Source organism: Paramormyrops kingsleyae, chromosome 16, assembly GCF_048594095.1.
Source record: "Paramormyrops kingsleyae isolate MSU_618 chromosome 16, PKINGS_0.4, whole genome shotgun sequence".
Lineage (NCBI taxonomy): Eukaryota > Metazoa > Chordata > Actinopteri > Osteoglossiformes > Mormyridae > Paramormyrops > Paramormyrops kingsleyae.
In genome coordinates, this window is record NC_132812.1 from 9,626,189 (window position 1) to 9,651,568 (window position 25,380).

A 25,380-nucleotide genomic window follows, 5' to 3' on the forward strand; every position below is an offset into this window, starting at 1 on the left:
CATCCATTTATTTTCAGGGACCACCTATTATTGCCCATACTACCACAAAATAAGTGAAATAAAATCCTTACCTAAGGTTTGTAAATCTATCCAATGCCTCTGCATTCTTTGTTTGCTTGTTTTTAGCAGGTTTTGTGTTTAGGGTTCGAAATTTCAGTGCCTCCTTGCCAGTTCTCCTCAGTTCCATTCTGCACTTGGTCCCGGTGGCCAAGCTGATGGACAGGAGATGCTGATCCTGACGGCCCTCCTGAGCTTTCAGCTTCCCCCTTCACTCAGATACGCTGGCACAAGGAGGTGAGGCTGCTCTGTCACCTGGGTCATCATCATCCTCTGCTCAAATATTACATTACATTAGCTCAGAGTAATTATTAAATATGGAATCATTTCAAACAGGCTGATAGATCAGATGTTCAGCGTGCTGCCTGATGTCACTATGGTGCAGATGGTTGACTGCAGATGGAGACACAGAGGGCTTTTCCTGCTGCCTTCATGCTACATTGCCATTGTGGACTCCAGTTTCATTGCTTGTGAAATACCATTTAATTTATAACTCAAAACAATGTGGTGAAATATCAACTTTCCCCTAGGGGACAGTATTCTAAGGAAGGAATCTTTTGGCTACACAGCACTGGTGTGTTCTCTCCCTGACGCTGGCGTGACCAGACACCGGACATCCCTCCATGCTGGGTTTATATAACATTCCCACAGAGCAGCCATGTTCAGCTCTAATGCTGTCAAGTTCAGCGAAACACCACACTCTGGGAGGGGGTGGGGGATGCAGGAATGGAGTTACATATGTTTAGGGGAAGCTGGAGATTCAGGAACATCACAGTACATCATAGCCAGCAAAAGTTGTGGCTAATTAGTTAATTTTATGAATTTGCAGCACAGAAGTGGGCTTTGTTCCTTTTAACGGTATGAATATTATGAATAGTTTACTGCTATTGCAAGCTATGGATTAATATCTTGTCTCATTTTATTTCACAGAGACAGGCCTGTTATTCCCAACATGGTGGCCAACGAAAAACCCTCACTATCGTTATGCCGGCACCAATGATAGCCAATCCCCTTTTTTATTGGCAGAGTAAGATGAAAGGGGAGGAGCAAACAGGGCTCCTTTGATTGGCCTTTTAGAATGAAATGAAACTAAATGGTGTTTTTATTGTACATTTGCATAAGTATGAGCACAGGTACATTGAAATGCTTCATTACGCATATCCCATCATGCTCTCCTTTGAGACACACACATATATATACAGGAGAGAGGGAAGCTTGGGGTCCGAGCACAGTGGCCAGCCGTGGATCCAGTGCCCTGGAACTTTGGCCGCATTCTGGAGGCCCTGACCGTCGCTCGCAGACAGCATTAGCACATTTAAATAGAAAGCAGGATGGAAAAGGTCACAGCACGCGAGAGTTACCCATCGCTACAGTGCTGCAGCTGATTCAGGGCTCAGCAACAAGCACATCAGTCTTGTCGACGGGTTCAGTGTAAGTCAGAGAGTCGTCCAAGAGCAGCGTGTGCCTGGCCCCCACGGAGTGGCCGTGTCCTCAGCCAGAGACGCATGGGTCCCGCATCTGGACATGCATTATTACAAGTGAGCATATACAGTGTATGTGCTGGGAGCAAAATTAAACTAAACAAAAGTAAATCCCCGTGAGAGCAAAATATCCAAATGAAAACAATATATCACAGGAGCCAAAAAGACAGATGATGATGTTCCTGGGGGGGCTGCTATCTGGACACCCCCGAGCATCGCTGGCACACAAATGAAGGTGACCCAGCCACTGTCAGGGGGGTTCCTCACACACGTCTCCCCATCCTTCTGAATTAGAGCTCTTGGCATGTAATCAAGCCGGCTGGAGGCGCGGGGGGGGGGTTGGGGTGGGAAGGGGAGGAGGAGTTGGTACACCAACCTGTCAGCAAACAACAGGTGAGTGATGCTCCTGGCAAGTCCTGATTTTGCGGAGTTTGATGGGTTCCTGGATCAACAAGGGAGGGGCTTGTCTTTCACTTCTTTAACCAATCACAGTCTTCATTGTATGACATCACCACATTAACTAAAGCCAGTATTTTCCATTAAGTGGCAAGATGCACAGATACAGTACCCATTTTATTGTCTATGTCTGTTGTTAAGGAACATGTCATAGATATAAAACACAGAAACATGTTTACCTGCAAAGGCTGTACGGAGCAACGTATGGGTGTGTGTCTATTTCATGATGATAATAATGCCGAACTGGCGGCCATCTATTCACAGGCAGCCTGCTGGGCCACACATCACCCCTGGCTCAATGGCTGGAAGCCTTGAGTTTGAAAATGAGAAGAAAAAGGACCAATGTGGTGATGTCATCCAATGAAGACTGTGATTGGTTAAAGAAGTGAAACGCAAGCCTCTGCCTTATCGACAGAGGGACGTCAAAGGATGTCTTAGGCTCCTCTGCAGATGGCACCGCAGCCCGGTCGATGCCAGCCAGGGAGATGGACAGCGGGAACACCCCTGCGGCCCGTTCTGTACTGGCAGTGTATCCTACATGGACCCACGTCGCTCATGCCAGACCACTCAGCCAATCGTCTACCAGGCCGGTAGCTGCTTCATGGAACCTTATCACCAGCCCAATCCGATACCTCATGTTCTTATCCAGACAGATTTTTCTTGCCCCCCCCCCCCCCCAAGAGGGTGAACACTGACAGATGCGCCGCTGTGTTTCCGGAACATGCCGGTTTGTCGTCTGAGCTGAGTGCTGAAGTTTCGCCGCAGACTGAGGGGAGGCGCTGTCCGCCCAGCTCCCAGGTGATCATCCCTCCTACAGGAGGCCTCATTAGGGCAGAGCACCGGGGCTGAGTGACAGAACAGCAATGGATCAGCAGGGCGGACGTGAAAGCTGCAGCCCACATGAAGGGGCCTCTGTGAGCCCTGACAGCTCCTGAGACGAGACAGCGGGCTCAATGAGACAGGGGGCGGCGGCCGCGGCCTCGGCCGGCATCGGCGGGCTGCTTTATTATTTTTTACAATGTACAATATACAAAAATAGAGAGTACCAAAAATTCACAGTGTCTAAAAGGCAGTGATTACAGTCGATATCCAACAGTACCAACAGGTCAGTTGCATAGAAGGGCACCAAGCCTTCGGGATGGAGCTCAGGCAACACAAATACTCACAGGTCGAGGGCGTCTAATTGTAAATGATCACATGGTGGGACTGGCCAATCATAATCAACATGAATACTTTTTTAAGGTGGATCATGTGTACGGTGGGCTACTTACAGAGGTCCTCAAGAAAATGCAAACAAAATCTAAACACTAAATCAAATTGAAGGTACAATTTCCAATCTTCCATTTTTTTCCGTAGAGGACGATCCTACAGCCGATTAAAAATGGAACCGTGCTACTGGGCGACTACAATAAAGTCCTGGTAAGATTATTAAATGCTGAGGCAACTGAGGAATTAAGCGGGCGATTACTACCTGCCGCCACAGGGGGCGCCGAGGCCCAGCCAGAAGCAGGAGGCCAGCAGGTGTCACGCCACCCAGCAGGGGATAATGCAGGCTCCATCCCCCAATCTCTGTGTTGGCATTTACACACCTTCTGCACTTTTTACAACTATAAGGCTTTTAAAAACAGTGTTAGCTATACAATATACATTTACATGATACAGACATCAGGTTATAGCGCCTCCTATGTACAGACGGGGCCATCGCATTTAGCTGAACAGGAACAGGCATGATGAAGGTCATTTTGAAAGTGTTCCTCACATCCTGATCATCAGGGCAGCTCACGAAATGTCAGATTCCTGGACACCAGCTTCCACTGGCTGGATGCTTTATACAGGTTTCATGGCCCGGTGCGTTTACTTGAACATGTGAAAACACAAGACCTAGAAGCCCCTCCCCCTCGCAAAGTGAACGCACACACAGGGAGGTTCAGACAGGCTTTGCAATCCTGATCGCATAGCTAAAGAGCCAGAGCTAGTAGGCTTCAGCAAAAGAGGCCAGCCTGGACGGGGGGGGGGGGGGGGTCGATGGTGGTTGTACACGTTGATGCAGCCAGGGCTCCATTTGCAAATTAAACTCGGTCGTTCATCTTCCAGCCGATAAGGAGCTGAAAAGGACGAGTAAGCGGTGATGGGAAAGACGATTTCATCTCCGATACAGTCTCAGTTACAGCCCCAAGTCCAGAGCGGGCCGCAACACACCCACGTACGGCACTGGTTAAAGACAACTCCTGCACCCTACCTTCAGGCCTTAAGATTTAAGCAGGCGTGCAGTTACAGCAGAAACTGCTCGGGAGAGCGTCTGAAGGAGGCAGCAGGGCTCAGGCTGCGACAACATGCTGCCGCGTTCAGTCACCCCTGCGTCCATCTCATGCACACACCTGTGACACCCTCACACGCCACAATGCATTCCATTGACATCATTTCACTGCGGAACCCATTTTGGTCCAATGTTTGAATAGACATTTCCAGAATAGTAACTGTAGGAAGCAAATAAAACAGGCTAAGCAGACACGTTTGCTAATTTCCTCGAAAGCTTTCTTTGAAGGAGTGATATTTTTGACAGTGTTTTCGAGAGCAGGTCAGTACATATAGCATAAGCTCCGAGAGGACAGGGAAATTGTCCCGTTTCCAGTGAGACAGTCTTCAGGGTATGCGCTCGGTCACCTTGTCCTCGTAGTTCATTACAGTGACTTTGTTCTGTGTCTGTTAGGAGTCTCACACTGCAGCTGAGGCTCCAGTACATGCTTGGGTCATCCTTCCCTGACGGGTTCTTTTCACTGTTCCAGATTCCCCCCCCCCCTCCCCCACCCCTTACAGGTGCAGGAAAACCAGACCGAACGCTAATAAGTTTGTGGAAAAACATCCCAAAATGTTTCGCCTTCAAGGACACTTAAACACACCAATGCGACAGATGCCCCTCTCGCACGTCCGAAGCAGTCCGGCTCTGTCCCCTGTGCTTATTTAGTCCTTGCGTCTCTTTAGAAGCGCCCTCTGAACTCTGCCACGTCCATTAAGCGTAATATAACATGAGGAAGAGATGGAGAGCCGTAAGGTCAGAGCTTCCCGGTTCCCCAGCGGATGGCAGTCCGACCAGGCCAGCCGCGTCACCGTTTGGGGGACGGTCCTCAGCTGTGCGTGTAGGTCCTGCAGGGGGGTGGGGACGAGTCCGGCCGGTAGTCGTACTTGTTGATGGTGGCAGGATAGTAAGTGGTGGTATAAACGTTAGTCTGCTGAAGCGGCGAGGGGAAGTAGTTGGTCCTCTCATCCGGGAGAAGGTTGTTCTTGTTCAGCGTCTGCAGAGGGCAGAAAAGACAGCGTGTCAGGAAGCAGGGGTCGGTAGATCAGCGGCACTCCACGATGAACCAGCTAGAGCTCTAGGCTCAAACTGGGTACCCTTTACACCACTGTGGATATTACTGACCAGGGTGAGACAGTCACAGCATCCAGCATAACAGGAGCATCACCAAAAAGCCGACAGCAGCAGAGACCTATGCCGCACAAGGCAGCAGTCACTGACCTATATTTCCAATTATCCACCACCTTTCTGCACCTTCCATGTGCACTTGAGGCCCAGGGGCTGTTCTGCTGCACTTTGACAGATAATCCATGGAATCACATTCTGCTTCATTTCAAAGGATCCTCTCTTCTCTGCTGATGTCACACATTGTGGCTCTGCCAGCCTATCAGGAAAACGTTTGGAAAATATAGCCTATAGCTCCACTGCAACTGCCAGGGCCTCCCCTGCCAAAATACATGCATGCACATGGGCACGCACACACACATGCACACAGGCACGCACGCATGCTAATGCTAATGCTAACTATGACGACCTTAACCCCTACCCTAGCCGTAACCATAACCATAAGTAACTAAGCAAAATACTTTTCAGTATTTTGAAAGTCTTTCAAGATTTTCAGTTTTTTGATTGCAGTCACAGATTTTTATAAAATTGAGATTGCCATTGTAGGGACCAAAAAGGTGGTCCCCACAATGTCAAAATATCACATTGTGGGGACATTAGCTGCATTGGCTTGAGAGAGACCAACTGGGCAGCAGCAGTCAATGACAGCCATCAGGGGAGATAAACAGGTGTCAGAGGAAGGATGAAGGAGAAGGATCAGGCGGCAGCTAATTCACAATCCGTCACAAACAGCCGTCAGAGTGCGGCAATCGTCTAACACGTAAACAGCCTAATGCAGGCCATTAATAAAGTCGGCGGGATTGAGAGGACAGGGGCTACAGCGCTTTCAGAATGGGGCTAACGGCAAATAAATTACATGGTTGACAAAAGGAAACAAGTACAAGTTTTCAAAATGAGCCACAAATGGGAGAAACTTTTCTGCTCGTCGTTTGAGTGCTTTCAGCTGGCAGTAGGGTTTTGGTTTGGGTAACCTTGAACTCCATGGATGTTAGGGTTTTGGTTTGGGTTACCTTGAACTCCATGGATGTTAGGGTTTTGGTTTGGGTTACCTTGAACTCCATGGATGTTAGGGTTTTGGTTTGGGTAACCTTGAACTCCATGGATGTTAGGGTTTTGGTTTGGGTTACCTTGAACTCCATGGATGTTAGGGTTTTGGTTTGGGTTACCTTGAACTCCATGGATGTTAGGGTTTTGGTTTGGGTTACCTTGAACTCCATGGATGTTAGGGTTTTGGTTTGGGTTACCTTGAACTCCATGGATGTTAGGGTTTTGGTTTGGGTTACCTTGAACTCCATGGATGTTAGGGTTTTGGTTTGGGTAACCTTGAACTCCATGGATGTTAGGGTTTTGGTTTGGGTAACCTTGAACTCCATGGATGTTAGGGTTTTGGTTTGGGTTACTTTGAACTCCATGGATGTTAGGGTTTTGGTTTTGGTTACCTTGAACTCCATGGATGTTAGGGTTTTGGTTTGGGTTACCTTGAACTCCATGGATGTTTGGGTTTTGGTTCGGCTTACCTTGAACTCCATGGATGTTAGGGTTTTGGTTTGGGTTACCTTGAACTCCATGGATGTTAGGGTTTTGGTTTGGGTTACCTTGAACTCCATGGATGTTAGGGTTTTGGTTCGGCTTACCTTGAACTCCATGGATGTTTGGGTTTTGGTTTGGGTTACCTTGAACTCCAAGGGTTTTAGGGTTAGGGTTTGGGTTACCTTGAACTCCAAGGGTTTTAGGGTTAGGGTTTGGGTTACCTTGAACTCCATGGGGGTGTACTTCTCGTTCTTTGGCGTGGTGTTGCCCTTGTAGTTGAGGTGGTTGGGCGTGGTGGGATGGATGACGGCCGACTCCTGTGACGGCTTGTGGAACCTCTGGCAGTAGACATACACCAAAAAGCTCAGCAGGCCAGCACCCAGGAAGCAGGAGACGCCGGTGGCGATCAGGTGGATGAGTGTGAACGCTGCGGAGGAGAAGGGAGGCAGCACTATGAGAAGAACATTCTCATCAGGAGGGAGACACAGAGAACCAGATGTAACAAAAAGCCTTGTAGATATGAGACAACTGTTCTTAAAGCCCACCCCTGGACTGAAGAATCACTATGGGACCAAGATGAGGTTCATGGTGGTGCGGAGCTGCCAACACTGGGCTGCTCCAGAGGAACCCTGGGTAACCTATATGCCATATGTACAGCACCCAGAGGCTCTCACATCGGCTGTAGCACCTTGACCTTTCCAGGTTCCTGATTAGTGTCACCCCTCAGCCTGGCCACAAGATGGCGCTTATTTGCACGAGGGAGACATCTGAACTGTCTGACGGGCCGGGCTGAGGAGAGTGGACTGGGACAGATGGCCTGCGGCCCCAGATAGGAGGCAGCGGATTGTTCTTTGTGGGTGAAGCGACACACTCCATGTGCTCGCTGGGCGGGGTTTACCAACACAACATCAAACAAGTGCGGGACGGACAGTGCTCATCGACGTACCCCCACAGTGCAGGTTCTTGTCAAAGCTGGATGCAGGAAGGATCACTGTAGGAGAGACAGGCCATTATCACCAAGCCCAAACAGCAACACGCTCCGCAGAGTCTCACTGCTGCAGAGTTGCCTCTTCGTGTAACAAAACGCTAATTATACTGAGATAAAGGGGAGGAGCCAGCGTAAGCAGCTGGGGGGGGGGGAGGCCCGGCCCGTGGGGGAGGTGGAGGACGCCAGGCAGGGGGAGGCAGCCCTGACCTCTCGGAGGGTGTCAGTTTCCTGCGAGTCTCTTCAAATCAGTGTTTCCCCGGAAGAACAAAGAGAGAAAGAGCCCACTACTGAAAGGCAATTAATTTCCATAATTCTTATCTGCCTGTCACCTTGGCCCCTCTGTTGTACAGAAACACGGCACGACTGAGGCAAATCCCCCCTCTTTGAAGGTGGGGGGGCATTTTAATTAAGATATTCGCAATCTCGCTCCGTCCCTCTCTCCCCTGACATTCGGACTGTACATCGCTCTCTAAAGCCGAAACTGCCTGAATGTAATTGACTGCTGAAACGTAACATTGGCACATAGCGCACTCGGCTCGCTCTGCATTGTGGGTCACGGTTAGACACACACCAGAATGCACCACCCCCCCCGCAGGGCTCACCTGGGATCTCGTTGAGCTGGCACTCTCGGCTCTCTGTGCTGTTTCCCGGGCATGGGCCTGATCCGGGTTCGGGGCTCCCGCTGGGCTCCTGACAGGTGCGGCTGCGCAACTGCAGTCCGGTGTCCTCGCAGGGGCCCCAGGCCGACCAGGCCATCCAGCCACCTGCAGGGGGCAACAGAGAGACAGAGTCAGAGGTGGCACCAGCTTCCAGGATGTTAACAGGAACCAGGTCAGATCGTTTGCTGCCATGAACCATGAAGCAGTGTAATGGTTTAACATGCGAGAAGAGCATGAACTGCAAACAGAAAGAAAACATTTACCATGTGGGTGAGGAGGAACGTCAGAGAAATTACACTTGCAAATGTACCTTTTTGGACAGCTGGGGCACATGCATGGATGTATGAATATTAAACTTTCTGCTGTCCTGCTGTGCTCTGCAGTCACTGCTGACCGCATTAAGGCCCTCCAGCTTATCGACGCCGTAAAGCTAATAGCCCTGTCAATTGAAAGGCATCACTAAGCGCCCTTCATTCAATACAGTGAATAGTTTTCTCATTATAGCAATGCAGAGGGGTGTGTAGCACTGATACGCAGCTTAGCGCTGCTCCTCCCTAAGTGTGTTGTGGGGGCTTTAAAGGCCAATCTGTATGTACGGTGATTGCGGGCATTCAAGGTGCAGTCGTGTGGTGGGGTACAGGTCTGACAGGCAGGTCATGGAATTGCAGTAGGCTACAGGTCTGTCACATGAGTCGTGGCTGTGCAGTAGGCTACAAGTCCAACATACAGGTCAGAGGCGTGCCGTGAGCTACAGGTCCAACACACAGGTCACAGGTGTGCAGTGGGCTACAGGTCCAACACGGTGATGGGCGTGTGGTGGGCTACAGGTCGGACATGCGGGTCACAGTGCTCGGTGGCCTACAGGTCAGACTCCTGATTTGCAGGTATGCAATGCAGTGGGCTACAGATTGGATAGTTGTGATATGGCCATTCTGTAGGCTACAGGTTGGACATGTAGGCTGCAGCATGCATGTGCTATGGGTCAGACTCCTGGGTTGCAGGCATGTAGTGGGCTACAGGCCAGATACATGTGTTGTGGGCATTCTGTAGGCTACAGGTCGCAGGTTGCTTGCATGCAATAGGCTACAGGTCAAATATGTGTGTTGCGGGCATTCTGTATGCTATAGGTTGGACATACAGGTTGTGTAGGGGCTACAAGTCATTAGAGGAATGGTAGCGAACTTCGGCGTACCAACGGCAGAGTTAATGGACAGGTTTGACTGTGTGATGAAAAGCAGCTGTATGCACTGGGAGCCCAGGCTTCCTCCTCCATGACGCATTACGTGTAAGATGTGGGGATCATTCTCCTGGGTCGCATCTCCTCAGCCAATATTGTTTTAGCTTTCACAGCTGTTTCCACTACATAGAATAAGAAGTTTGGTATTTAAGGAAACGACTCCTGGGCCCATATTCACAAAGCATTTTATCTTGCCACTAAGAGTACTCCTAAATTGCACTAAAACTTTTTAACTATGAGTTTTTTCCTAAAATCAATTCACAAAGTAGCTGAGAGCAACTTTTACTTAGAAAGAGCCAACACCTAAGCTACGAGTAAGACTCCGTTGCTTTGGCTGACGTCAGTTCTCATGCATGAGCTTACCTGCAATAATCACGGGGAGCCTTAAGATGCTTTGTGAATATGAGCCCTGGATGTTAAGAGATACGTTTCTGGACACACAAGCTGGAGCCTTTCGGAGACGTTCACTTTCAGGAAGTCCCAGAGTTACCTTGCTGCATAAATATTTTACTCACCACTGGGTAAAGTTCTGCAAAAGCCATATTGAGCAACACACTTCCATCCTGTCAGAGTTATATAACGAGCTGAATTACAGGCCGAATGCTCCCCGCCTCTGTACTCGTCCCTCGAGGCCTGTCTCTGGCCAGTACCCAAAATGCACCACTCCTATCAGCAAAAACACACGGCGGCTGTGTCCTGCGCGACTCATCATCAGTTTGGGTGACGCCGGGAAGTGGCATGATGGCACTTTAGCTAATTAATCACAAACAGACAATCTCCTGTCATATCACGTGTAAGAAAGCCTGCCACTGCATGCTAGTCTCACTGAAAATCATTTTCACCATCTGACTGTATAACTATCACCCCAGCCCCCCCCCACACCCCCCATCTGGCACCTAATTATTCTTAATCATTCATCTATTCTTATAATCATACAGCTCACAGAATGAAATTAATTCATTACGAAATATTATATGGTGGCGGTCGCCAGATATACTGCGTGACTCTCTATGCCTTTTTATCACGGACTGCAGCACATCAACAACCCACCATAAATCCAGTGGAAAAAATGTGCAGCTAATTACTCTGCCATGTATATAAATGACAGTGGTGAAGCATAACCAAAAGTGTGCCTTTAAAAGCCCTCCCTCCGGGAGGCGCCATGGAGCATACCGCCATCTCACACCCTCAGGTGATGCAAATGAAGCTGAGCCAATGAGGCGGGAGGATGAATATTCATCAGCCAATAAGTGTTATGACAGGAAGAGCAACTCTGTACCTTAAGCTGGCGATAACACCTCGCTAAAGCCCCGTCTGTCTCTCCGGTGCATTTTCAAGAATTTATTTTTAAACTGCCTCAGAGGAGCAAATAATTAAAGTGTCTTTGTACTGTCACTGTTCTGCAGGCTTCACCCTCACAGGGGTAAATAATGAAGTCCGGCCAACTGTAACACTCCCGGTACATGCAGTCCTTACCCTCCTAGGGGTAAATAGTGAAGGCCGGCCCGCTGTGACACTCCCGGTACATGCAGTCTGTGTGTGCTGTCTCTGTGCTGCCGCCCTGCAGTCCTTACCCTCCTAGGGGTAAATAGTGAAGGCCGGCCCGCTGTGACACTCCTGGTACTCGCTCTCAGTGTGTGCTGTCTCTGTGTTGTCATTGTGCAGGTCTTACCCTCACAGGGCTGCGTGTTGCACAGAGCCTCCTCCGTGTGCAGGCCGATACAGATGTCGCCTCCATCTGCAGGGGCAGGGCTGCTGCAGCTGCGTGTTCGCTGGTAGTGTCCCCCACCACAAGTGACTGAGCACTGTGACCAGGGGGACCAGCAGGACCAGGCGCCCCTAACTGCACACGTCAGACAGGGACAGAGAGGTGAGACAGCAGCTGTAACGGGACCCGACTGTCTTTGTGTACGAAACAGAGCTCACAGTCTGCCCCTCCCTGCTAATGAAACATCGCAGCTGGATGTTGATCTAGACCCTCCATCCAAACGGCACGCTCTGCCAAGGCCGTTGGCATGACACTGGCTTCCTCTCAATCCCGTGGCTCATAACTCCCACTCCATTCCTGGGTGGTTTCTCCGGCCCGCACCACCCCCGGAGGACCAGGCGGGGGCGTCGCATTACTGCGCTGCTGGCTGGGCTCCTAGCTCACAAATGAACAAATAAATAAAACCAGAAAGTATCTGGCTGTGTGCAGCTAGAGTAATAGAAATGGCCCGCCCTTCGACCATGGGGTCGAAGCCCATATGACGCCCTAGGCAACTTCTCATCACTGGTGCCCTCTAGGGGCCTCATAGGCTTTTACTGGCACTGCAAGTGCAGCAAAGACTCTTACATCTATGGGAACCTGCCTTAATCACCACCAGGAGGCAGATCTGTGGGCTGTAATGCACTGCACCAGTGTTTGGGTATTTTCAACTGTGTCTAATGGCTTAAGATTAAATTAAACATGGAACATGAATAATTAGGAGGCTACATGAATGAGCCGAGGTGCGGAGCTCAGACAACAAATCTGGCCAACTATATGAAGGGGAACGGGGGCCGGATCGTGAAAAAGCTCAAATTAAAGGAGCGTCTGGGCATATGGCAATGATGGAGATGGACTGTGTGTTAATGAGAGTATGATACGGGCGACCTAGTAGCGAGTTCTACCAGGATAATATGAGCTATGTGGCAGGGCACGATGGGGCATGGGAGGCCAGCAGGATGGGGCAGAATGGGGTAGGAGAGGGCATGGGAGGATTCAGCTGAATGGTGTAGGAGGGGGCAGGATGGGGCAAAATGGGACAGGGTGAGGCAAGTTGGGGGAGGACAAGGCAGAGACGTACCTGGGCAGGCCTGGGGGTTGCACTCCTGGTACTCCACAGCAGAGCCGCTGCACACTGTAGGGGCGCTCTTGCCCTCGGGTGTGGCACAGGTGCGCTTGCGGGTTCGGAATCCAGTGGCACAGTCCCGCGAACAGGCTGACCACGTCTCCCATGGCGTCCAGCCGGTGCCAGCCACTCGTACCACGGGCCGGCCCGTCTTCAGCAGGTCCTCCACGAGAGCTGCGGAGGAGGAGCACAGAACATCATCTGAAGACCTACAGTCGGGGGGTATCCCTGAGATAAGCCCCACCCCCGAGGAAGCCCCACCCCCGAGGAAGCCCCAGATCTTCATCCCAATTAATGTGCATAAGAGGCTTAAAATAAGATGTTTAAGTAGCTCTGGATATAAAAAATTAAAAATGTTGAATAGGACACACACACACACACACACACACACACACACACACACACACGCACACATGCAAACATATACACACACGTTCATGACACCCTCTGCATGGGCTTGCGGTTGGTTTCGCATAAGTGGCACTCTGGGAACTGCCATGACGAATTAGGCAGTTAGCAAAAGGGATTAAGTGCTCAGACAAGAAAGGGAATAGGATCAGTATTAGCCTGCAAAGTGCTTCCCCTTTCAGCAAAAATCATAGGTATGACTCAGATCATTATCAGAGCTCTGGAGGCTTCATTATTTTAACTCTGGACTGCTGGCTTCTTCTTTGAGAAAGAATTATTATTTATTTACTTATTTGGAAATTGCGGCAATTCTTGTCCACACACATTAAGAGGACATTTGCTTGATGTGTGCCTGGTGCTGAGGGTTGTCTTGCTATTTCTACACTAACTGCTCCATGGATGGAACTGCCAATATTCCCCCAGAGCTGCTACTCTGACTCCCGTTTCACTTTGGCCTTTTTCCTCTGATGCACAATAACTTTGAAAAGCACCGCAGACCGTTTGCGCGGGACTGCGGGGCGGCGGTGAGATTTCACCGAGCCGGGAGGCTGTTATTCTTCAGAGGACAGACGGCTTTGTGGGGTATTCGAGCTGAGCGGTGACAGAGCCGCACTCTCGTTAGCATTTCGGGACAGTTCTGTTTACATCTTGTTTTTTCATCCTGAGAGCCTCATTTTTCCCCCTTAAAGCATCCACAGCGAAACGCTGGCATCCTCTGAGGGCTGGTATGGGAATAAAGAGCCGGTTAGAGGAGCCGTGGGCTTTCGCTCCGTCCTGAAACAGCACACCATGGCATGCGCTGAGGAGGGTAGGCCCTTAGCACGCCGGTCACACACACATTGACCCAGAAACACCCATTCCACTCCAACGTGCCGTCCTCTGTGATTACAAGTGAGGCTCACGGCCAATCGGAGTCTCCCAAAAGACATTTCACTTCAGTGTTTAAAGGCGGAAGACACATTTATCTGTTTACACGATAAACACCGTCCCGCTAATGTAAGCAGGGACCCCTCACTCACACAGGCAGATGTGGAGACTCCCTCCTTCCCCACTACCCTCATCACACGTCTAAACCTCCACAAATAAATGCACCCAGCAGGCATACGAATGAACAGACACTCCAAGCTCCCGTAATGCGACAGGGCCGGGCGGCGAGGCTCACTGTCGGTCTCGCAGGCGGAGGAGCCGTCGTTGGGACAGAAGCGCGTCTCCACCTTGCGTCTGCCCAGCTGCAGCTCGTGGGGGTCGGCCAGCTGCGCACGGCAGCTGTAGCGGAGCCTCTGCTCCTGCCGGGCGCCACCCTGTGTCACGTTGACGGGCATCCAGGGTGTCCAGGGCGTGTTGCGACGCACCTCTGGGCACGCTTCAAGGTTGCAGATCTTGTACTCCTGTGGGGTGGGGTGGGGGGATTCTGTGAGACGTGGCTGTGTGTGGGGGGGGGGTCCTTCACATCCTGTTATTAACACACACTGTGACTCACAAACAGAGGGATAAACACCTCAGTCTCACTCCCCCCCCCCCCCCAGTTCACTTTGGAGATGCTCAGTAAGACTTCATTTAATTCCTAAGTAGTGTAATTAAATTTGAATGGATCTTAGCTCTTTAACACCAGTGATCACTTTAAGGGGATAGTTAATGTTACAGGCCCCGCCCCCCCCTCTGCGTGACACTAGGCCTGACTTACGTGGCTTGATATCGAACGGTATACTTAAGATGGTGTGCTAGAGAGGAACGCCATATTGAATAGGCGGCCCCCCACCACGATGGAGAAATGGAGCTGTGTTCAGCCGCATGTTCAGCCCTGACTTCATGCCCCCCTCCCCCACCACGGTTCTTCAGACAGCCTCTATTGATTCATTCTCTAGCACTGTCATCCCAAAAATAAATTACTCTTTTATTGAAGTACATGGACAGTCTGTAGGTTAAATAAGCCTAAACTACCCCCTGACCTACAGGCAAGGAGATAACAGAAAGAGACATCTCTGCCTGGGGCACTGTAGTTATGCACCAGCACACTAGCCATTTCCGTCCAGCTCAGTGGCGCCCCCTAGTGCCAGAGGCGCTGTGGGTAACTTACCAGCGCACATCCCGGGCAGCCATTTCCGTTCTCGCAGTTCCTGACGCGGGAATGGACGCCGCCTCCACACTCAGTGCTGCACTTAGTCCAGGAGCCCCAGCTGGACCAGAGGACGGGTAGCGGGCAGGAGACCTTCTCGTTGCACAGTCTGCAGACAGTCAAATGCTATTAGCACCAACGTCACACCACTTCAGACCACCCCCACCCCAGAGCACTAACCCCCGCATCCGTGAGTCCCTGCAGCAACTGCATTCACGCATCATTAATATGTCTGCTAATTGGCATCAAGCAGGCTGGTTCATTTATAGACAGCCTTAGTAAGAGATCATCTCAAAGACCTACTGCACTTCCTCATAGGTCCAGGACCGGGGGTTCAAATCCCACCAAGTAGTCCCAGTTGCTCACCTCTCCTCTCGGCTCTGTCCCACGCAGACCCTACCCCCATGTCTGGGTGAGGGATTGTTGCAGGATCGCTGTCGCACTTCGAACCCAATTCCACAGCTGGTGCTGCAGTGGCCCCAGGACGACCAGGGGGTCCAGCCCCCGTTCCTGCAGCACATATGAAGCGTTACTCATGTAAATGCTGTTCCTGGGGTACAGAGTTCCCGCAGCCTGCAGACATGGACTCTACTCCATGCTGGGCTTCCTCGTGGGGGGAGGGTCAGTATCCGCCCCAGCGCCTCCAGGTGGCACAGGAGGTCTGACGTCTCACCAGACCCTTCAGGTCTGACAATGATCCACAGTTCGATTGAAAAGCCTAATGAATATTTTAAGCTGTGCATTCGAATGTGTTTTTCCCACAAGGCTCCATAAATGCTGGTTTATTCTTAAACGACAGAGAAAACTGCAGAATCTTTTTCAGTCATCATCTAAAACACATCGAAAGACGAGGCCAGCGAGGTTCAGGGAGAGCTCTAAGTACATTAAAATTCCTTCAATTTGCCTAAGTGCTTTGTTCTGGCAGGGCTCCGTTTCGTGATTTAATTGCGGCTTCCTGTGAAGCTGAACCCAACCTTGGCTCCCGCTGTAACTTTTAATCTGTCAGGGGAAGGCAGAGAACGCAGAATGTCGGTCTGGACAGAAGAGATCAGCGGCACAGGGATGGCCCGGAGGTCTGTTGCCTCTGCCCATTAGCGGCCCCCAACGTGGGGAGGGTGTGGAAGTTCCCGGAAGGGCCGAGGGTCTCCCTGGTTACCCCTGATTATCAGCGCCCTGCTCACCTTCTTTGTTCATTCTGCCGGTGCTGATACAGTGACCCCGTCGCTCCCCTGCTGCCATCCCTGTGACCCTGGTCTCTCTCGCAAAGACACGGCTTCTCTACACTCTCGGTAATCAGGCTGCTGGAGCGTCACTGTCTGCCCTGTCGTCACCCATGCGCCTCTTTCTCCTCACCTGGAGCAGTTGGACACCTCCATGGTGGGGCCCTCGCAGTTGCGACCCCCGCAGCGGGGGGTGGGGCTGTCGCACGGCCGCAGGCGGCACAGGCAGGAGCTGCTGCTGTCCCCGTCGTCATGGCTGCAGGGTTGCCATGGAGCCCAGGGCCCAAAGCCACCATTGACAGTTAAGTTTCTCACCTGCAGCAGAAAATAAGGAGCTGGATTGGGGAACAGACGGGGACTGACTCTAATCCACAGATCGTAAGTAGAGACTGATTTTGCACCAGAAAGAAACGAACGCGGTGTGTTTTCTGAAGAGTTACACTGTAACACACTGTAACACACTGTAACACACTTACCACAGCAGCTAAAGCCTCCATCATCGTTACAATTTCTCCCACCCCAGAGACTTACTGGACATTCTGTGATGTTCTGGCTCCACTGGCTCATGTTGGAGCTGTCCTCAATGGTGGTACAGCGCCGCTGCTTCCGGTCCCAGCCACAGTAAGGGTCCCGCGCTTCCAGGCACAGCCTGCAGGGGGCCACAGCGAGAAAACAGCATGTGACGGCCGAACACAACAAAAACACATGCGTGCACACTACCAGCCATCACGCCTGACAAGGCACCAGACAGCGAGAGTGAAACAAATCGACGCAAATGTGCCACAGCGAAGGGTCTCCCACAGCAATTATACGTTCGTAAGCTGTGCAAAAACGGGCTAATTGAGGAGCAATTAAACCTCAAAGGCTGTTAATGAAATGAAGCACTCAAACCCAGCTGTGGTATAGGGTGTGTGCAGGTAATGCATGTGTAGTACCAACATACACACAAACACACAGGTTTGTAATTATATCTTTGTGGGGACTCCCCATTCATCTCTATAGGAAAAAATCTAATCCCAACATGAGAACCCTAACCCCTACCCAGCCCTAACCTTAACCATAAGCAACTAAACAAAATACGAGACATTTTTAGTTTTTTGATTGCCTTCACAGATATTTGTGAGGACCTGAAATAACAGGTTTTTATTACATTGTAGGGAACATTTGGTCCCCACAATGTAATATAAACATAGTCACACATACACATTTTTTGATGCCAGTTACAGATTTTTAAAAAACTGAGTTTCCCCTTGAAATGGGGAAAATGGTCCCCACAACATCAAAATAACTAGTTTGGTCCCCACAATGTAACACACACACACACACACACACACACACACCCCCCTGCTGTGGAAAGAGCCCCAGTCTGGCCACACAAAATGTGTTTCTGCAGCACACTCCAGCGAAACACCAAATCAGGAGGCGCGACGGTGACCTCCAATCAGCTCCGCGCTGCTTCATAACGACCTCGTCACGATCCGGCTCCTTCTTTGTACGACGCCCGCGATATGATTTTGCAGCTCAATTGGCCAGAACATCACAGAAACCGATTTAGCATATCGTGACAATAAACACTGGTAATAGAATCACCTCACCGAACACGAATTATTTACAGACAAATCAGCACTTTAGACGAGCGAAATTAATGACATTTACGGCAGGCCCTTGCTGCTGATTTAAAGCGTCATTTTAACCGGGGATTAACCAGAGCAAGAGACAGACCCCATGGACAGGGACCCTGGGGCCAAGTCATTTACCGACAGACCTGCCCACACTCCATTAATTACAGCAAGCTGAGAGATCATCAGCGCTGAGGCCAGGCCACGCGGTGCCAGCAAGCGCCCAGGCAGCTCTGAGTAATGCTGCTCTCCTGCAGCCAAAGCGGGGCGTCCTCACGGAGACCAACGCCAAGACCCACGGCGACGCGTGCTGCGGGTGAGTGTGAGCCGCCCGTACCCACGAGAGCGTGAATCAGAAGACGGCCACCGTGCCAGATGTAGACATAGCAGATACGTATTCACCCGGCCATAACGTCCAAATACGGTTCTCAGCGCTAAATGCCGCACGTTATTCTGCTCACAGCGGTCATGCGGGGCGATTCATGGTTTTAACGGGGGGGGGGGGGGGGAGACGACAGAGACGGCCAGAGGACGGGCGTCGGCGTGGGGGTGTGGGGAGACGCCTTGATGAGACTGCCGTGGCGTGTCGTTCACCTTGGGATGAACTCTCCTTCAGTCGCTATGTCAAGCCTGAGTCAGGTGACAAGAGGAGAAGCTGCTGCTTCGATAATGTAACAAAGAGATGAAGCGGGACCCCGAGGCTCAGAGAGAAGCACTTACCCACAATACTCATGGGGACTATGCCTTTAACTGACATTTTACAGCAACAGCCAAGGCCTCTTTACAGGCTGGTAAAGGAGATGAGTGATTACCTTGCGTGTTTAATGTGCATCAGAAGTGCGGGACTGCACAGGCAGGGGGTGCTGATGAGAGCCCGGAGGGGTCTATGCTGGATCTGCAGCGCTTAGCAGATTGGCCTTATGGTTGGACGACCACGTGTTTAACTTCACTAAATTAATTAAATTCTAATTTAAATAATTAGCTGAATTAGGCTCTGGATTAAACTGTCAGATAAAGGAAAATAAAAAAGAAGGAATGAATCTAGTGATGGGAAAAGCAGATTCAAAAACAACCAGCGCATAAGCTGTGGGAAACGATTCCACCGAACAAAGCAGGATTCAGCTGCCTGTGATGTTCACATCCAACGAGAAAAGGCCTCCGATCACCGATCAAAAGCCTGGATGTCCAGCTCAACTCTGTCCCAGAATCCAGTGTCACCATCTAAAGATCTGAAACACAGGGTTTCAAACACAGGGAACCTCTCACTGATAAGTCAATCTACCCGCTTTCAGATGCCACACAAAGCACCAGACACAAATGTCCAGCGAATGTTTATGAGACACGCAGCATCCAGTACCCACACCTACCCAAGATCCCCCCACTGCTACGGCCTTAGCGGGCATCAAATGCTTCTGGAAAGCAAGGAGGGGAGGCTGTCGCAATTAGACTGTCACCTTTTTGATGTCACCAGGCCAGTGCCCCCCCAAGGTGAAATCTGAGGAGACATGTCATCTCCACGTCATACCAGCTGATCGAGTCAAGAGCCAATCGGCTTGTCAGTCAGGAGCCACCCGGAGGAGTCAGCCAATCAGACAAGGGTTTCACTGCCAGAATCCTCCCCCCCAAGTTGGTGTAAGTGTCACATTCATCATTAGCCTGGCTGTGGAGCCTTCAGCCCCCCGTCTCTGCTGAAGCCTGTACCCCCCAGAGATGTTCCAAACTGAACAGCTTTCTGCATGGAGCCAACAGCTGGCTGGAACGCGACTGCTACATGAGAGACCAGAAACATGGCCACATAACCTGCCCCCCCAAGTCAGGCTCATGTTAAACTGCAAGGCCAAAAAAACCTGGCTTGCATTTCCAAAAGCGTCATCGTCAACGTCAGCTCATCGTAGCGAGCTGCTTCTGGCTAGGGGGGAGAAGAGTGTGCAACTGCCAGACAATCATAACTGGCATCATCCCTCTGAGGGCTCGTGGCAGGGGCGGGGGGGGGGGGGTTGCGGTGGTTGTCGAGCAGACGGGGACGGGACAGGCCTGGGGCAAGTTCACCCAACCTTCAGTGTGACTTTAAGCTGGCGAGTCAAACCAAGACCTTTAACTGTTGTTAGAAAACGAGGACAGGTGCCGTTAATAAAATATGCTTTATTTAATTAGCTGTAAAAATTTAACTAAGAAGAGTGAAGAAAGAGTGTTTAAATTTTCCAGTGATTTATAGCCTGCTTAGTTGTTCAGGGGTTAAGAAGTAATGTAGCAGGAGGGATAAATAGCTTTAGTTATAATTTAAAGGTATACTGCAGTTTTACCACACAGTGAATAATTATAGCCCATGAGCACTACTGAATTGGCTAAATTTACACTGTGTGATTAAATGAAGCAAGTGGGTTAATTAAGTCTGAGGTCAGTGTAAGCAAGCAGCAGACTACAAAACATCCAAAGACCTGACAACCCCAAGGCAGAGAGGGGGAGAATGTGCGTGAGGGAGAATGGGAGGACGCGGAAGAGAGATCAGGACCAGTGAGGAGTTGTGCAAGAGAGATCGGGACCAGTGAGGAGGTGGGTGAGAGAGCGGGACAAGCGAAGAGACGCGGAAGAGAGAGCGGGACCAGTGAGGAGGCGGGTGAGAGAGCGGGACCAGTGAGGAGTTGTGCAAGAGAGATCGGGACCAGTGAGGAGGCGGGTGAGAGAGCGGGACCAGTGAGGAGGCGTGTGAAAGTGAGCGGGACCAGTGAGGAGGCATGTGTAAGACAGCGAGACCAGTGAAGAGGCGTGTGAAAGAGAGTGGGACCAGTGTGTATGTGCGTGAGTGAGAGCAGGACCAGTGAGGAGGCGTGTGAAAGTGAGAGGGACCAGTGAGGAGGTTCATAAGTGAGAGCGGGACAAGGGAGGAGGCAGGTGGAGAGAGTGAGACCAAAGAGGAGGTGCTAAAGAGAGTGGCACCAGTGAGTAGGTATGGGGCCAGAGGGATTTGCAGGACCAGTAAGGAGGTGCGTGAGAGAGACTGGGACCAATGAGGAGGCGCATGAGAAGGAGCAGGACCAATGGGGAGGCCAATGGTCAGTGCTCCTTGGTCAGTGCTGCCCACCAGCAGACAGCTGCCACTTAAATGTACATAAATAACCCTCCACCCCCCCAGCATTACACAGATTCAAAAACAGCCCTTTTACATATTTAATACACCCTGCACTATAGCAACGACTGACTCAGCACCAATATGCACTGTTTGCCCATGCTGTGGAAACTTCCAGAATGAATGAAAAGGATCCAGAAGCCCTTTCTCCAGCCTGCTCCTGGTGCCCGCTGTGATTGTTCCACCCTGCTGTGTTTTAAATAAGTCCTGGCCTCCATGGATCTCTCCATCCTGTCTTTCAGTTTCACCCACACCTCTGTTAGCTTAAGTTGCGGTGAGTGTAGCCAGGGAAAGAGCCTGGCAACTGATGCATTTCACACACACACTCACACTCACACACACACACACACACACACACACAGGTTCGTAATTATATCTTTGTGGGGACTCTCCATTCATTTCTATGGGGAAAACTCTACCCCCAACTTGATGTCCTTGACCGCTACCAAGCTCTAATCTTCACCATAAATAACTAAACAAAACACAAGTCTTTTACCATTTTTAGTTTTTTTAGCAATCATATATAAAAGCTGAGGAAACACCATACTATAGACCCCCAGTTCCCCTCCTCATGCCCCCACATTGCAGTCTGGCCGAGCGACCATCACGCTGAGCCACGGGTCAGACGGGGGGGGGACGACACTCATCAGCTGCTCTCCTTCTTAGGCCGCCTGATAATGTGCTCAGCAGTGACATCTGGAGGGGACACTTGAGAGCAATCAGACAATCAAATATAATTATCTAAGTGATAATTGGGGTTTCCCACCACCCAGTGCCACGTGGAGTGGGGCTGCCCCCCCCCCCGCCCCCGTCCCTGCACTCACCGCTCTGTCCTGTAGGTGGAGCACCTCTCCAGAGGGATTTTCAGCACTCTGTTGTTCAGGCCTACAAACAATGACCTGTCGCTGTGCAAGATCTGCAGGCTCAGGATGGGCTCCCGCGTGTCGGCAGGCAGGAGCTGCATCTCCTCCAGGTAGCAGCCATGCAGGCTGTGATTGGCTGTGGAGAGGGCCTTCAGGATGGTGCCATACTCTGATTGGGGGAAGGAGCACCTGTCAGACATCCCGGTGAGAAGCCCCGCCCCTTAGCGCCCACCCGCGGCCCCACAGCACCGCACCTGTGCCGATGTACATGACATGGTAGAGGGTGTCTCGGCCCTGCACGATGTCCACCACCAGCTTGGAGAAGCGCATGCTGTCCTGGACCACCAACGGGTCCACGGAGACAGGCTGCACCACGTCGTTCATGAGGAAGAGGCGCTGCGCGTCCTGCAGGCTGCGCTCAGTCAGGTTCTCATTGGGGCCGCTGTCATTGATGGTGCCACACTGTGTGGGTGCAGAAAGATTCAGAGCAGGCGAACCCCTACGGGCACATCAGCGAGGCAGACGAGAGAGGCTGCAGCCCTCCAGGGAATGGTGGGTGGGTGGATGGGTGGATGTATGGGGATGGATAGGTGGATGGATGGATAGACTTGCCTGGAAATTAGGGATGGGGTTGGGCGTGGCCTGCCAGGTGGAGCGTGGGTTCTCCTGGGTGCGGAACGGCCCGTTGAAGGCTTGTGTGATGGCACTCAGGTTGAAGGCACAGACGGCCGAGGCCGCGATGCTGTTCCTGTGGAGGGGAGGGATGGGGGTCCATTATTTACACTCCTGAGGAAAGCAGATGTGATTTGTGTGCGCATTTACTCAGCGAGAGCTCATTTCTGAGGCCAATGCTTCAGCTGCTATTACCCCTACTGACCAAGTATGAACATTTATATTTATTTGGCAGAAGCTTTTGTCCAAAGTGATGTAATATCTACCTCGCTTGTACATCATGAGTGTACAGCTGTCAGGCAGCCAGTAAGGCAGTCAGTGCAGCTAGGGTGAGCTTCCACTGAGGAACCAGTAATATATACAAAATTTTCTATAGAAAAAAACATAGCAAGTATCATACACTGCAGGTGCTATGGGCCACAGCGCCCCCTACTTCAAGTGAGGAGAGAAGCAGCGACATCCCAGTGGTGCCAGAGCATTACGGTTCTGAATCTCTGCCTCCCTTGCTGGGTCTGCAGTCCCCAGCAGCCTAAGCAAACGCAGCTGCGCAGACAAGGGTCGCCCTGCAGCCTGAGCAGATGCGGCTGTGCAGACAAGGGTCGCCCTGCAGCCTGAGCAGATGCGGCTGTGCGGACAAGGGTCGCCCTGCAGCCTTAGCAGACGTGGCTGTGCAGGCAAGGCTCACCCAGCAGCCTGAGCAGACGCGGCTGTGCGGACAAGGGTCGCCCTGCAGCCTTAGCAGACGTGGCTGTGCAGGCAAGGCTCACCCTGCAGCCTTAGCAGACGTGGCTGTGCAGGCAAGGCTCACCCTGCAGCCTGAGCAGACGCGGCTGTGCGGACAAGGGTCGCCCTGCAGCCTTAGCAGACGTGGCTGTGCAGGCAAGGCTCACCCTGCAGCCTGAGCAGACGCGGCTGTGCGGACAAGGGTCGCCCTGCAGCCTTAGCAGACGTGGCTGTGCAGGCAAGGCTCACCCTGCAGCCTGAGCAGACGCGGCTGTGCGGACAAAGGTCGCCCTGCAGCCTTAGCAGACCTGGCTGTGCAGGCAAGGCTCACCCTGCAGCCTGTGCAGACGCGGTTGTGCGGGCAAGGGTCACCCTGCAGCCTGAGCAGACGCGGTTGTGCGGGCAAGGGTCACCCTGCAGCCTGAGCAGACGTGGTTGTGCAGGCAAGGCTCACCCTGCAGCCTGAGCAGATGCGGCTGTGCAGACACAGTTCGCCCCACAGTCGACCGCCCTGGGGGCTCACGATGGTGGTGAATCACACGCAACATTCATCACCGCCACAGTTCCGAAGCACCAGACTCTGTGAGTGCTGCGATAACCTGTCCCGTTCTGGCTTCCTGTCCGGACAGGAAATGGGAAGGACTTCAGACACGCGTCTCGGAGCTGGGCCTCTGTGTGGCCGCCGGGCTCCCCAGATCCAGCTCACTTGCTGCAGCTGGGCCGTGTGCTGCATGTGGAGTTAACTGGGGCTCCGCGGTCCTGGGACTCTGGCCCTGCGCCTATAGCATTAGCGACTCTGCTAATTGGAGCCCAACATAATCAAGGGAGAGGGGGGTGGGGCAGGCCGTACTTGGCCATATGAAAGGGGGGCTCAGCCTTATCCTTCAAAGCCTCTGGGAACATCTGGCCGGCCTGAGTGGATGCAGGAGCCAGAGGACGTACATGGGAGACAGCCTGTGTCCGCAGATGGAGCTCTGGACTGGAAGGTGCCGCTTGGGGGTGAAGCACGGCTGAGCCTCACGGCTGAGCCTCACGGCTGAGCCTCACGGCTGAGTGGGGGGGCTCCTGCATCTCGGGCTGTGTTTGTGAGCGTGAAGATAACCGAGTTTAAAAACGAGAAGCGGAAAACAAAGAGGCCGTGGGAGTCCTGCTGGTTTTATTCTGCATCTGTCCCTGTGTGGGTCTCTTCATGCAGCAACACGAGGTTAAAGCTCGGCTAAAGCACTCCGCTCAAGAAGCCCAGATTCCGCGACACTCTCCTCCGAAGGCCATATTTACTCTGGCCTGGGGGGGCTCTGTTGGAGATGCCTCCCCAGAGCCTGGGATAAAGTGGCTTTTAGGGCCGCCTGCTGTCCGGATCCTGCTTCTGGCACTGGCACGGTGCACGCCTTGCATATCGGCAGCAGAAACTGCTCCAATTGTGCTGTAAGGACAGAAGGGACAGCGGCCCTTGACGGAGCCTGCGGAGTTTGCCCACTAGGGGGTGCTGCGCTGGCCTTTACCAGGCTTCAAGTACCATCCATGCTTTTGGAAGAATTCACCTGTACCATCAGACATTTAACATCCAGATATGGCTACTGTCCTACTTGCTGCTTATTTTGCGTTCAGGTGGATTGCAAAGTTACAGTTAAGAGAAGTTTGAAATAATTTAGAAATGCTATACAGTAAAATCTCATTATAGTGGACTCGCTTATAACGGAATATCATCTATAATGGACGAGGTCCGCTGCGCCTTTAAGAACATGCAGAAAAGGCATCGGATATAGCGGACTCGCATTTAACGGAATTTCGCTTATAACGGACAAACAATTTGGTCCCCAGGGCCGCTTTTAGCTGTAGTTTTGTTCAGCTATAACAGACATGCAGGCTCCGCCTACAAGACGCCTGGCGTGCCGGTGATATCCAGCGTAGATACGTAGTCAGGATTATT

At 51.7% G+C, this 25,380-nt stretch overlaps 1 protein-coding gene across 2 annotated transcripts in view; it reads right to left on the reverse strand.

Moving 5' to 3' along the window:
* Window positions 1-2,953: 2,953 nt before the first annotated feature.
* The window catches only part of sema5ba (sema domain, seven thrombospondin repeats (type 1 and type 1-like), transmembrane domain (TM) and short cytoplasmic domain, (semaphorin) 5Ba), an 85,268-nt gene continuing 62,841 nt past the window's right edge, over window positions 2,954-25,380 (reverse strand). The window contains exons 9-22 of one of the 2 annotated variants that reach the window (XM_023826913.2): window positions 22,668-22,803; window positions 22,310-22,517; window positions 22,017-22,224; window positions 16,978-17,095; window positions 16,580-16,761; window positions 15,593-15,736; window positions 15,188-15,335; window positions 14,273-14,498; window positions 12,658-12,876; window positions 11,502-11,672; window positions 8,536-8,697; window positions 7,892-7,936; window positions 7,167-7,372; window positions 2,954-5,287 (exon numbers count right to left, since the gene is read on the reverse strand). In XM_023826913.2, the coding sequence (XP_023682681.2) occupies window positions 5,120-5,287; window positions 7,167-7,372; window positions 7,892-7,936; window positions 8,536-8,697; window positions 11,502-11,672; window positions 12,658-12,876; window positions 14,273-14,498; window positions 15,188-15,335; window positions 15,593-15,736; window positions 16,580-16,761; window positions 16,978-17,095; window positions 22,017-22,224; window positions 22,310-22,517; window positions 22,668-22,803 (2,341 nt within the window). In that variant the 3' untranslated portion in view covers window positions 2,954-5,119. The remainder of the gene's footprint in view (window positions 5,288-7,166; window positions 7,373-7,891; window positions 7,937-8,535; window positions 8,698-11,501; window positions 11,673-12,657; window positions 12,877-14,272; window positions 14,499-15,187; window positions 15,336-15,592; window positions 15,737-16,579; window positions 16,762-16,977; window positions 17,096-22,016; window positions 22,225-22,309; window positions 22,518-22,667; window positions 22,804-25,380) is intronic. The other variant, XM_023826914.2, reaches the window with a different exon arrangement.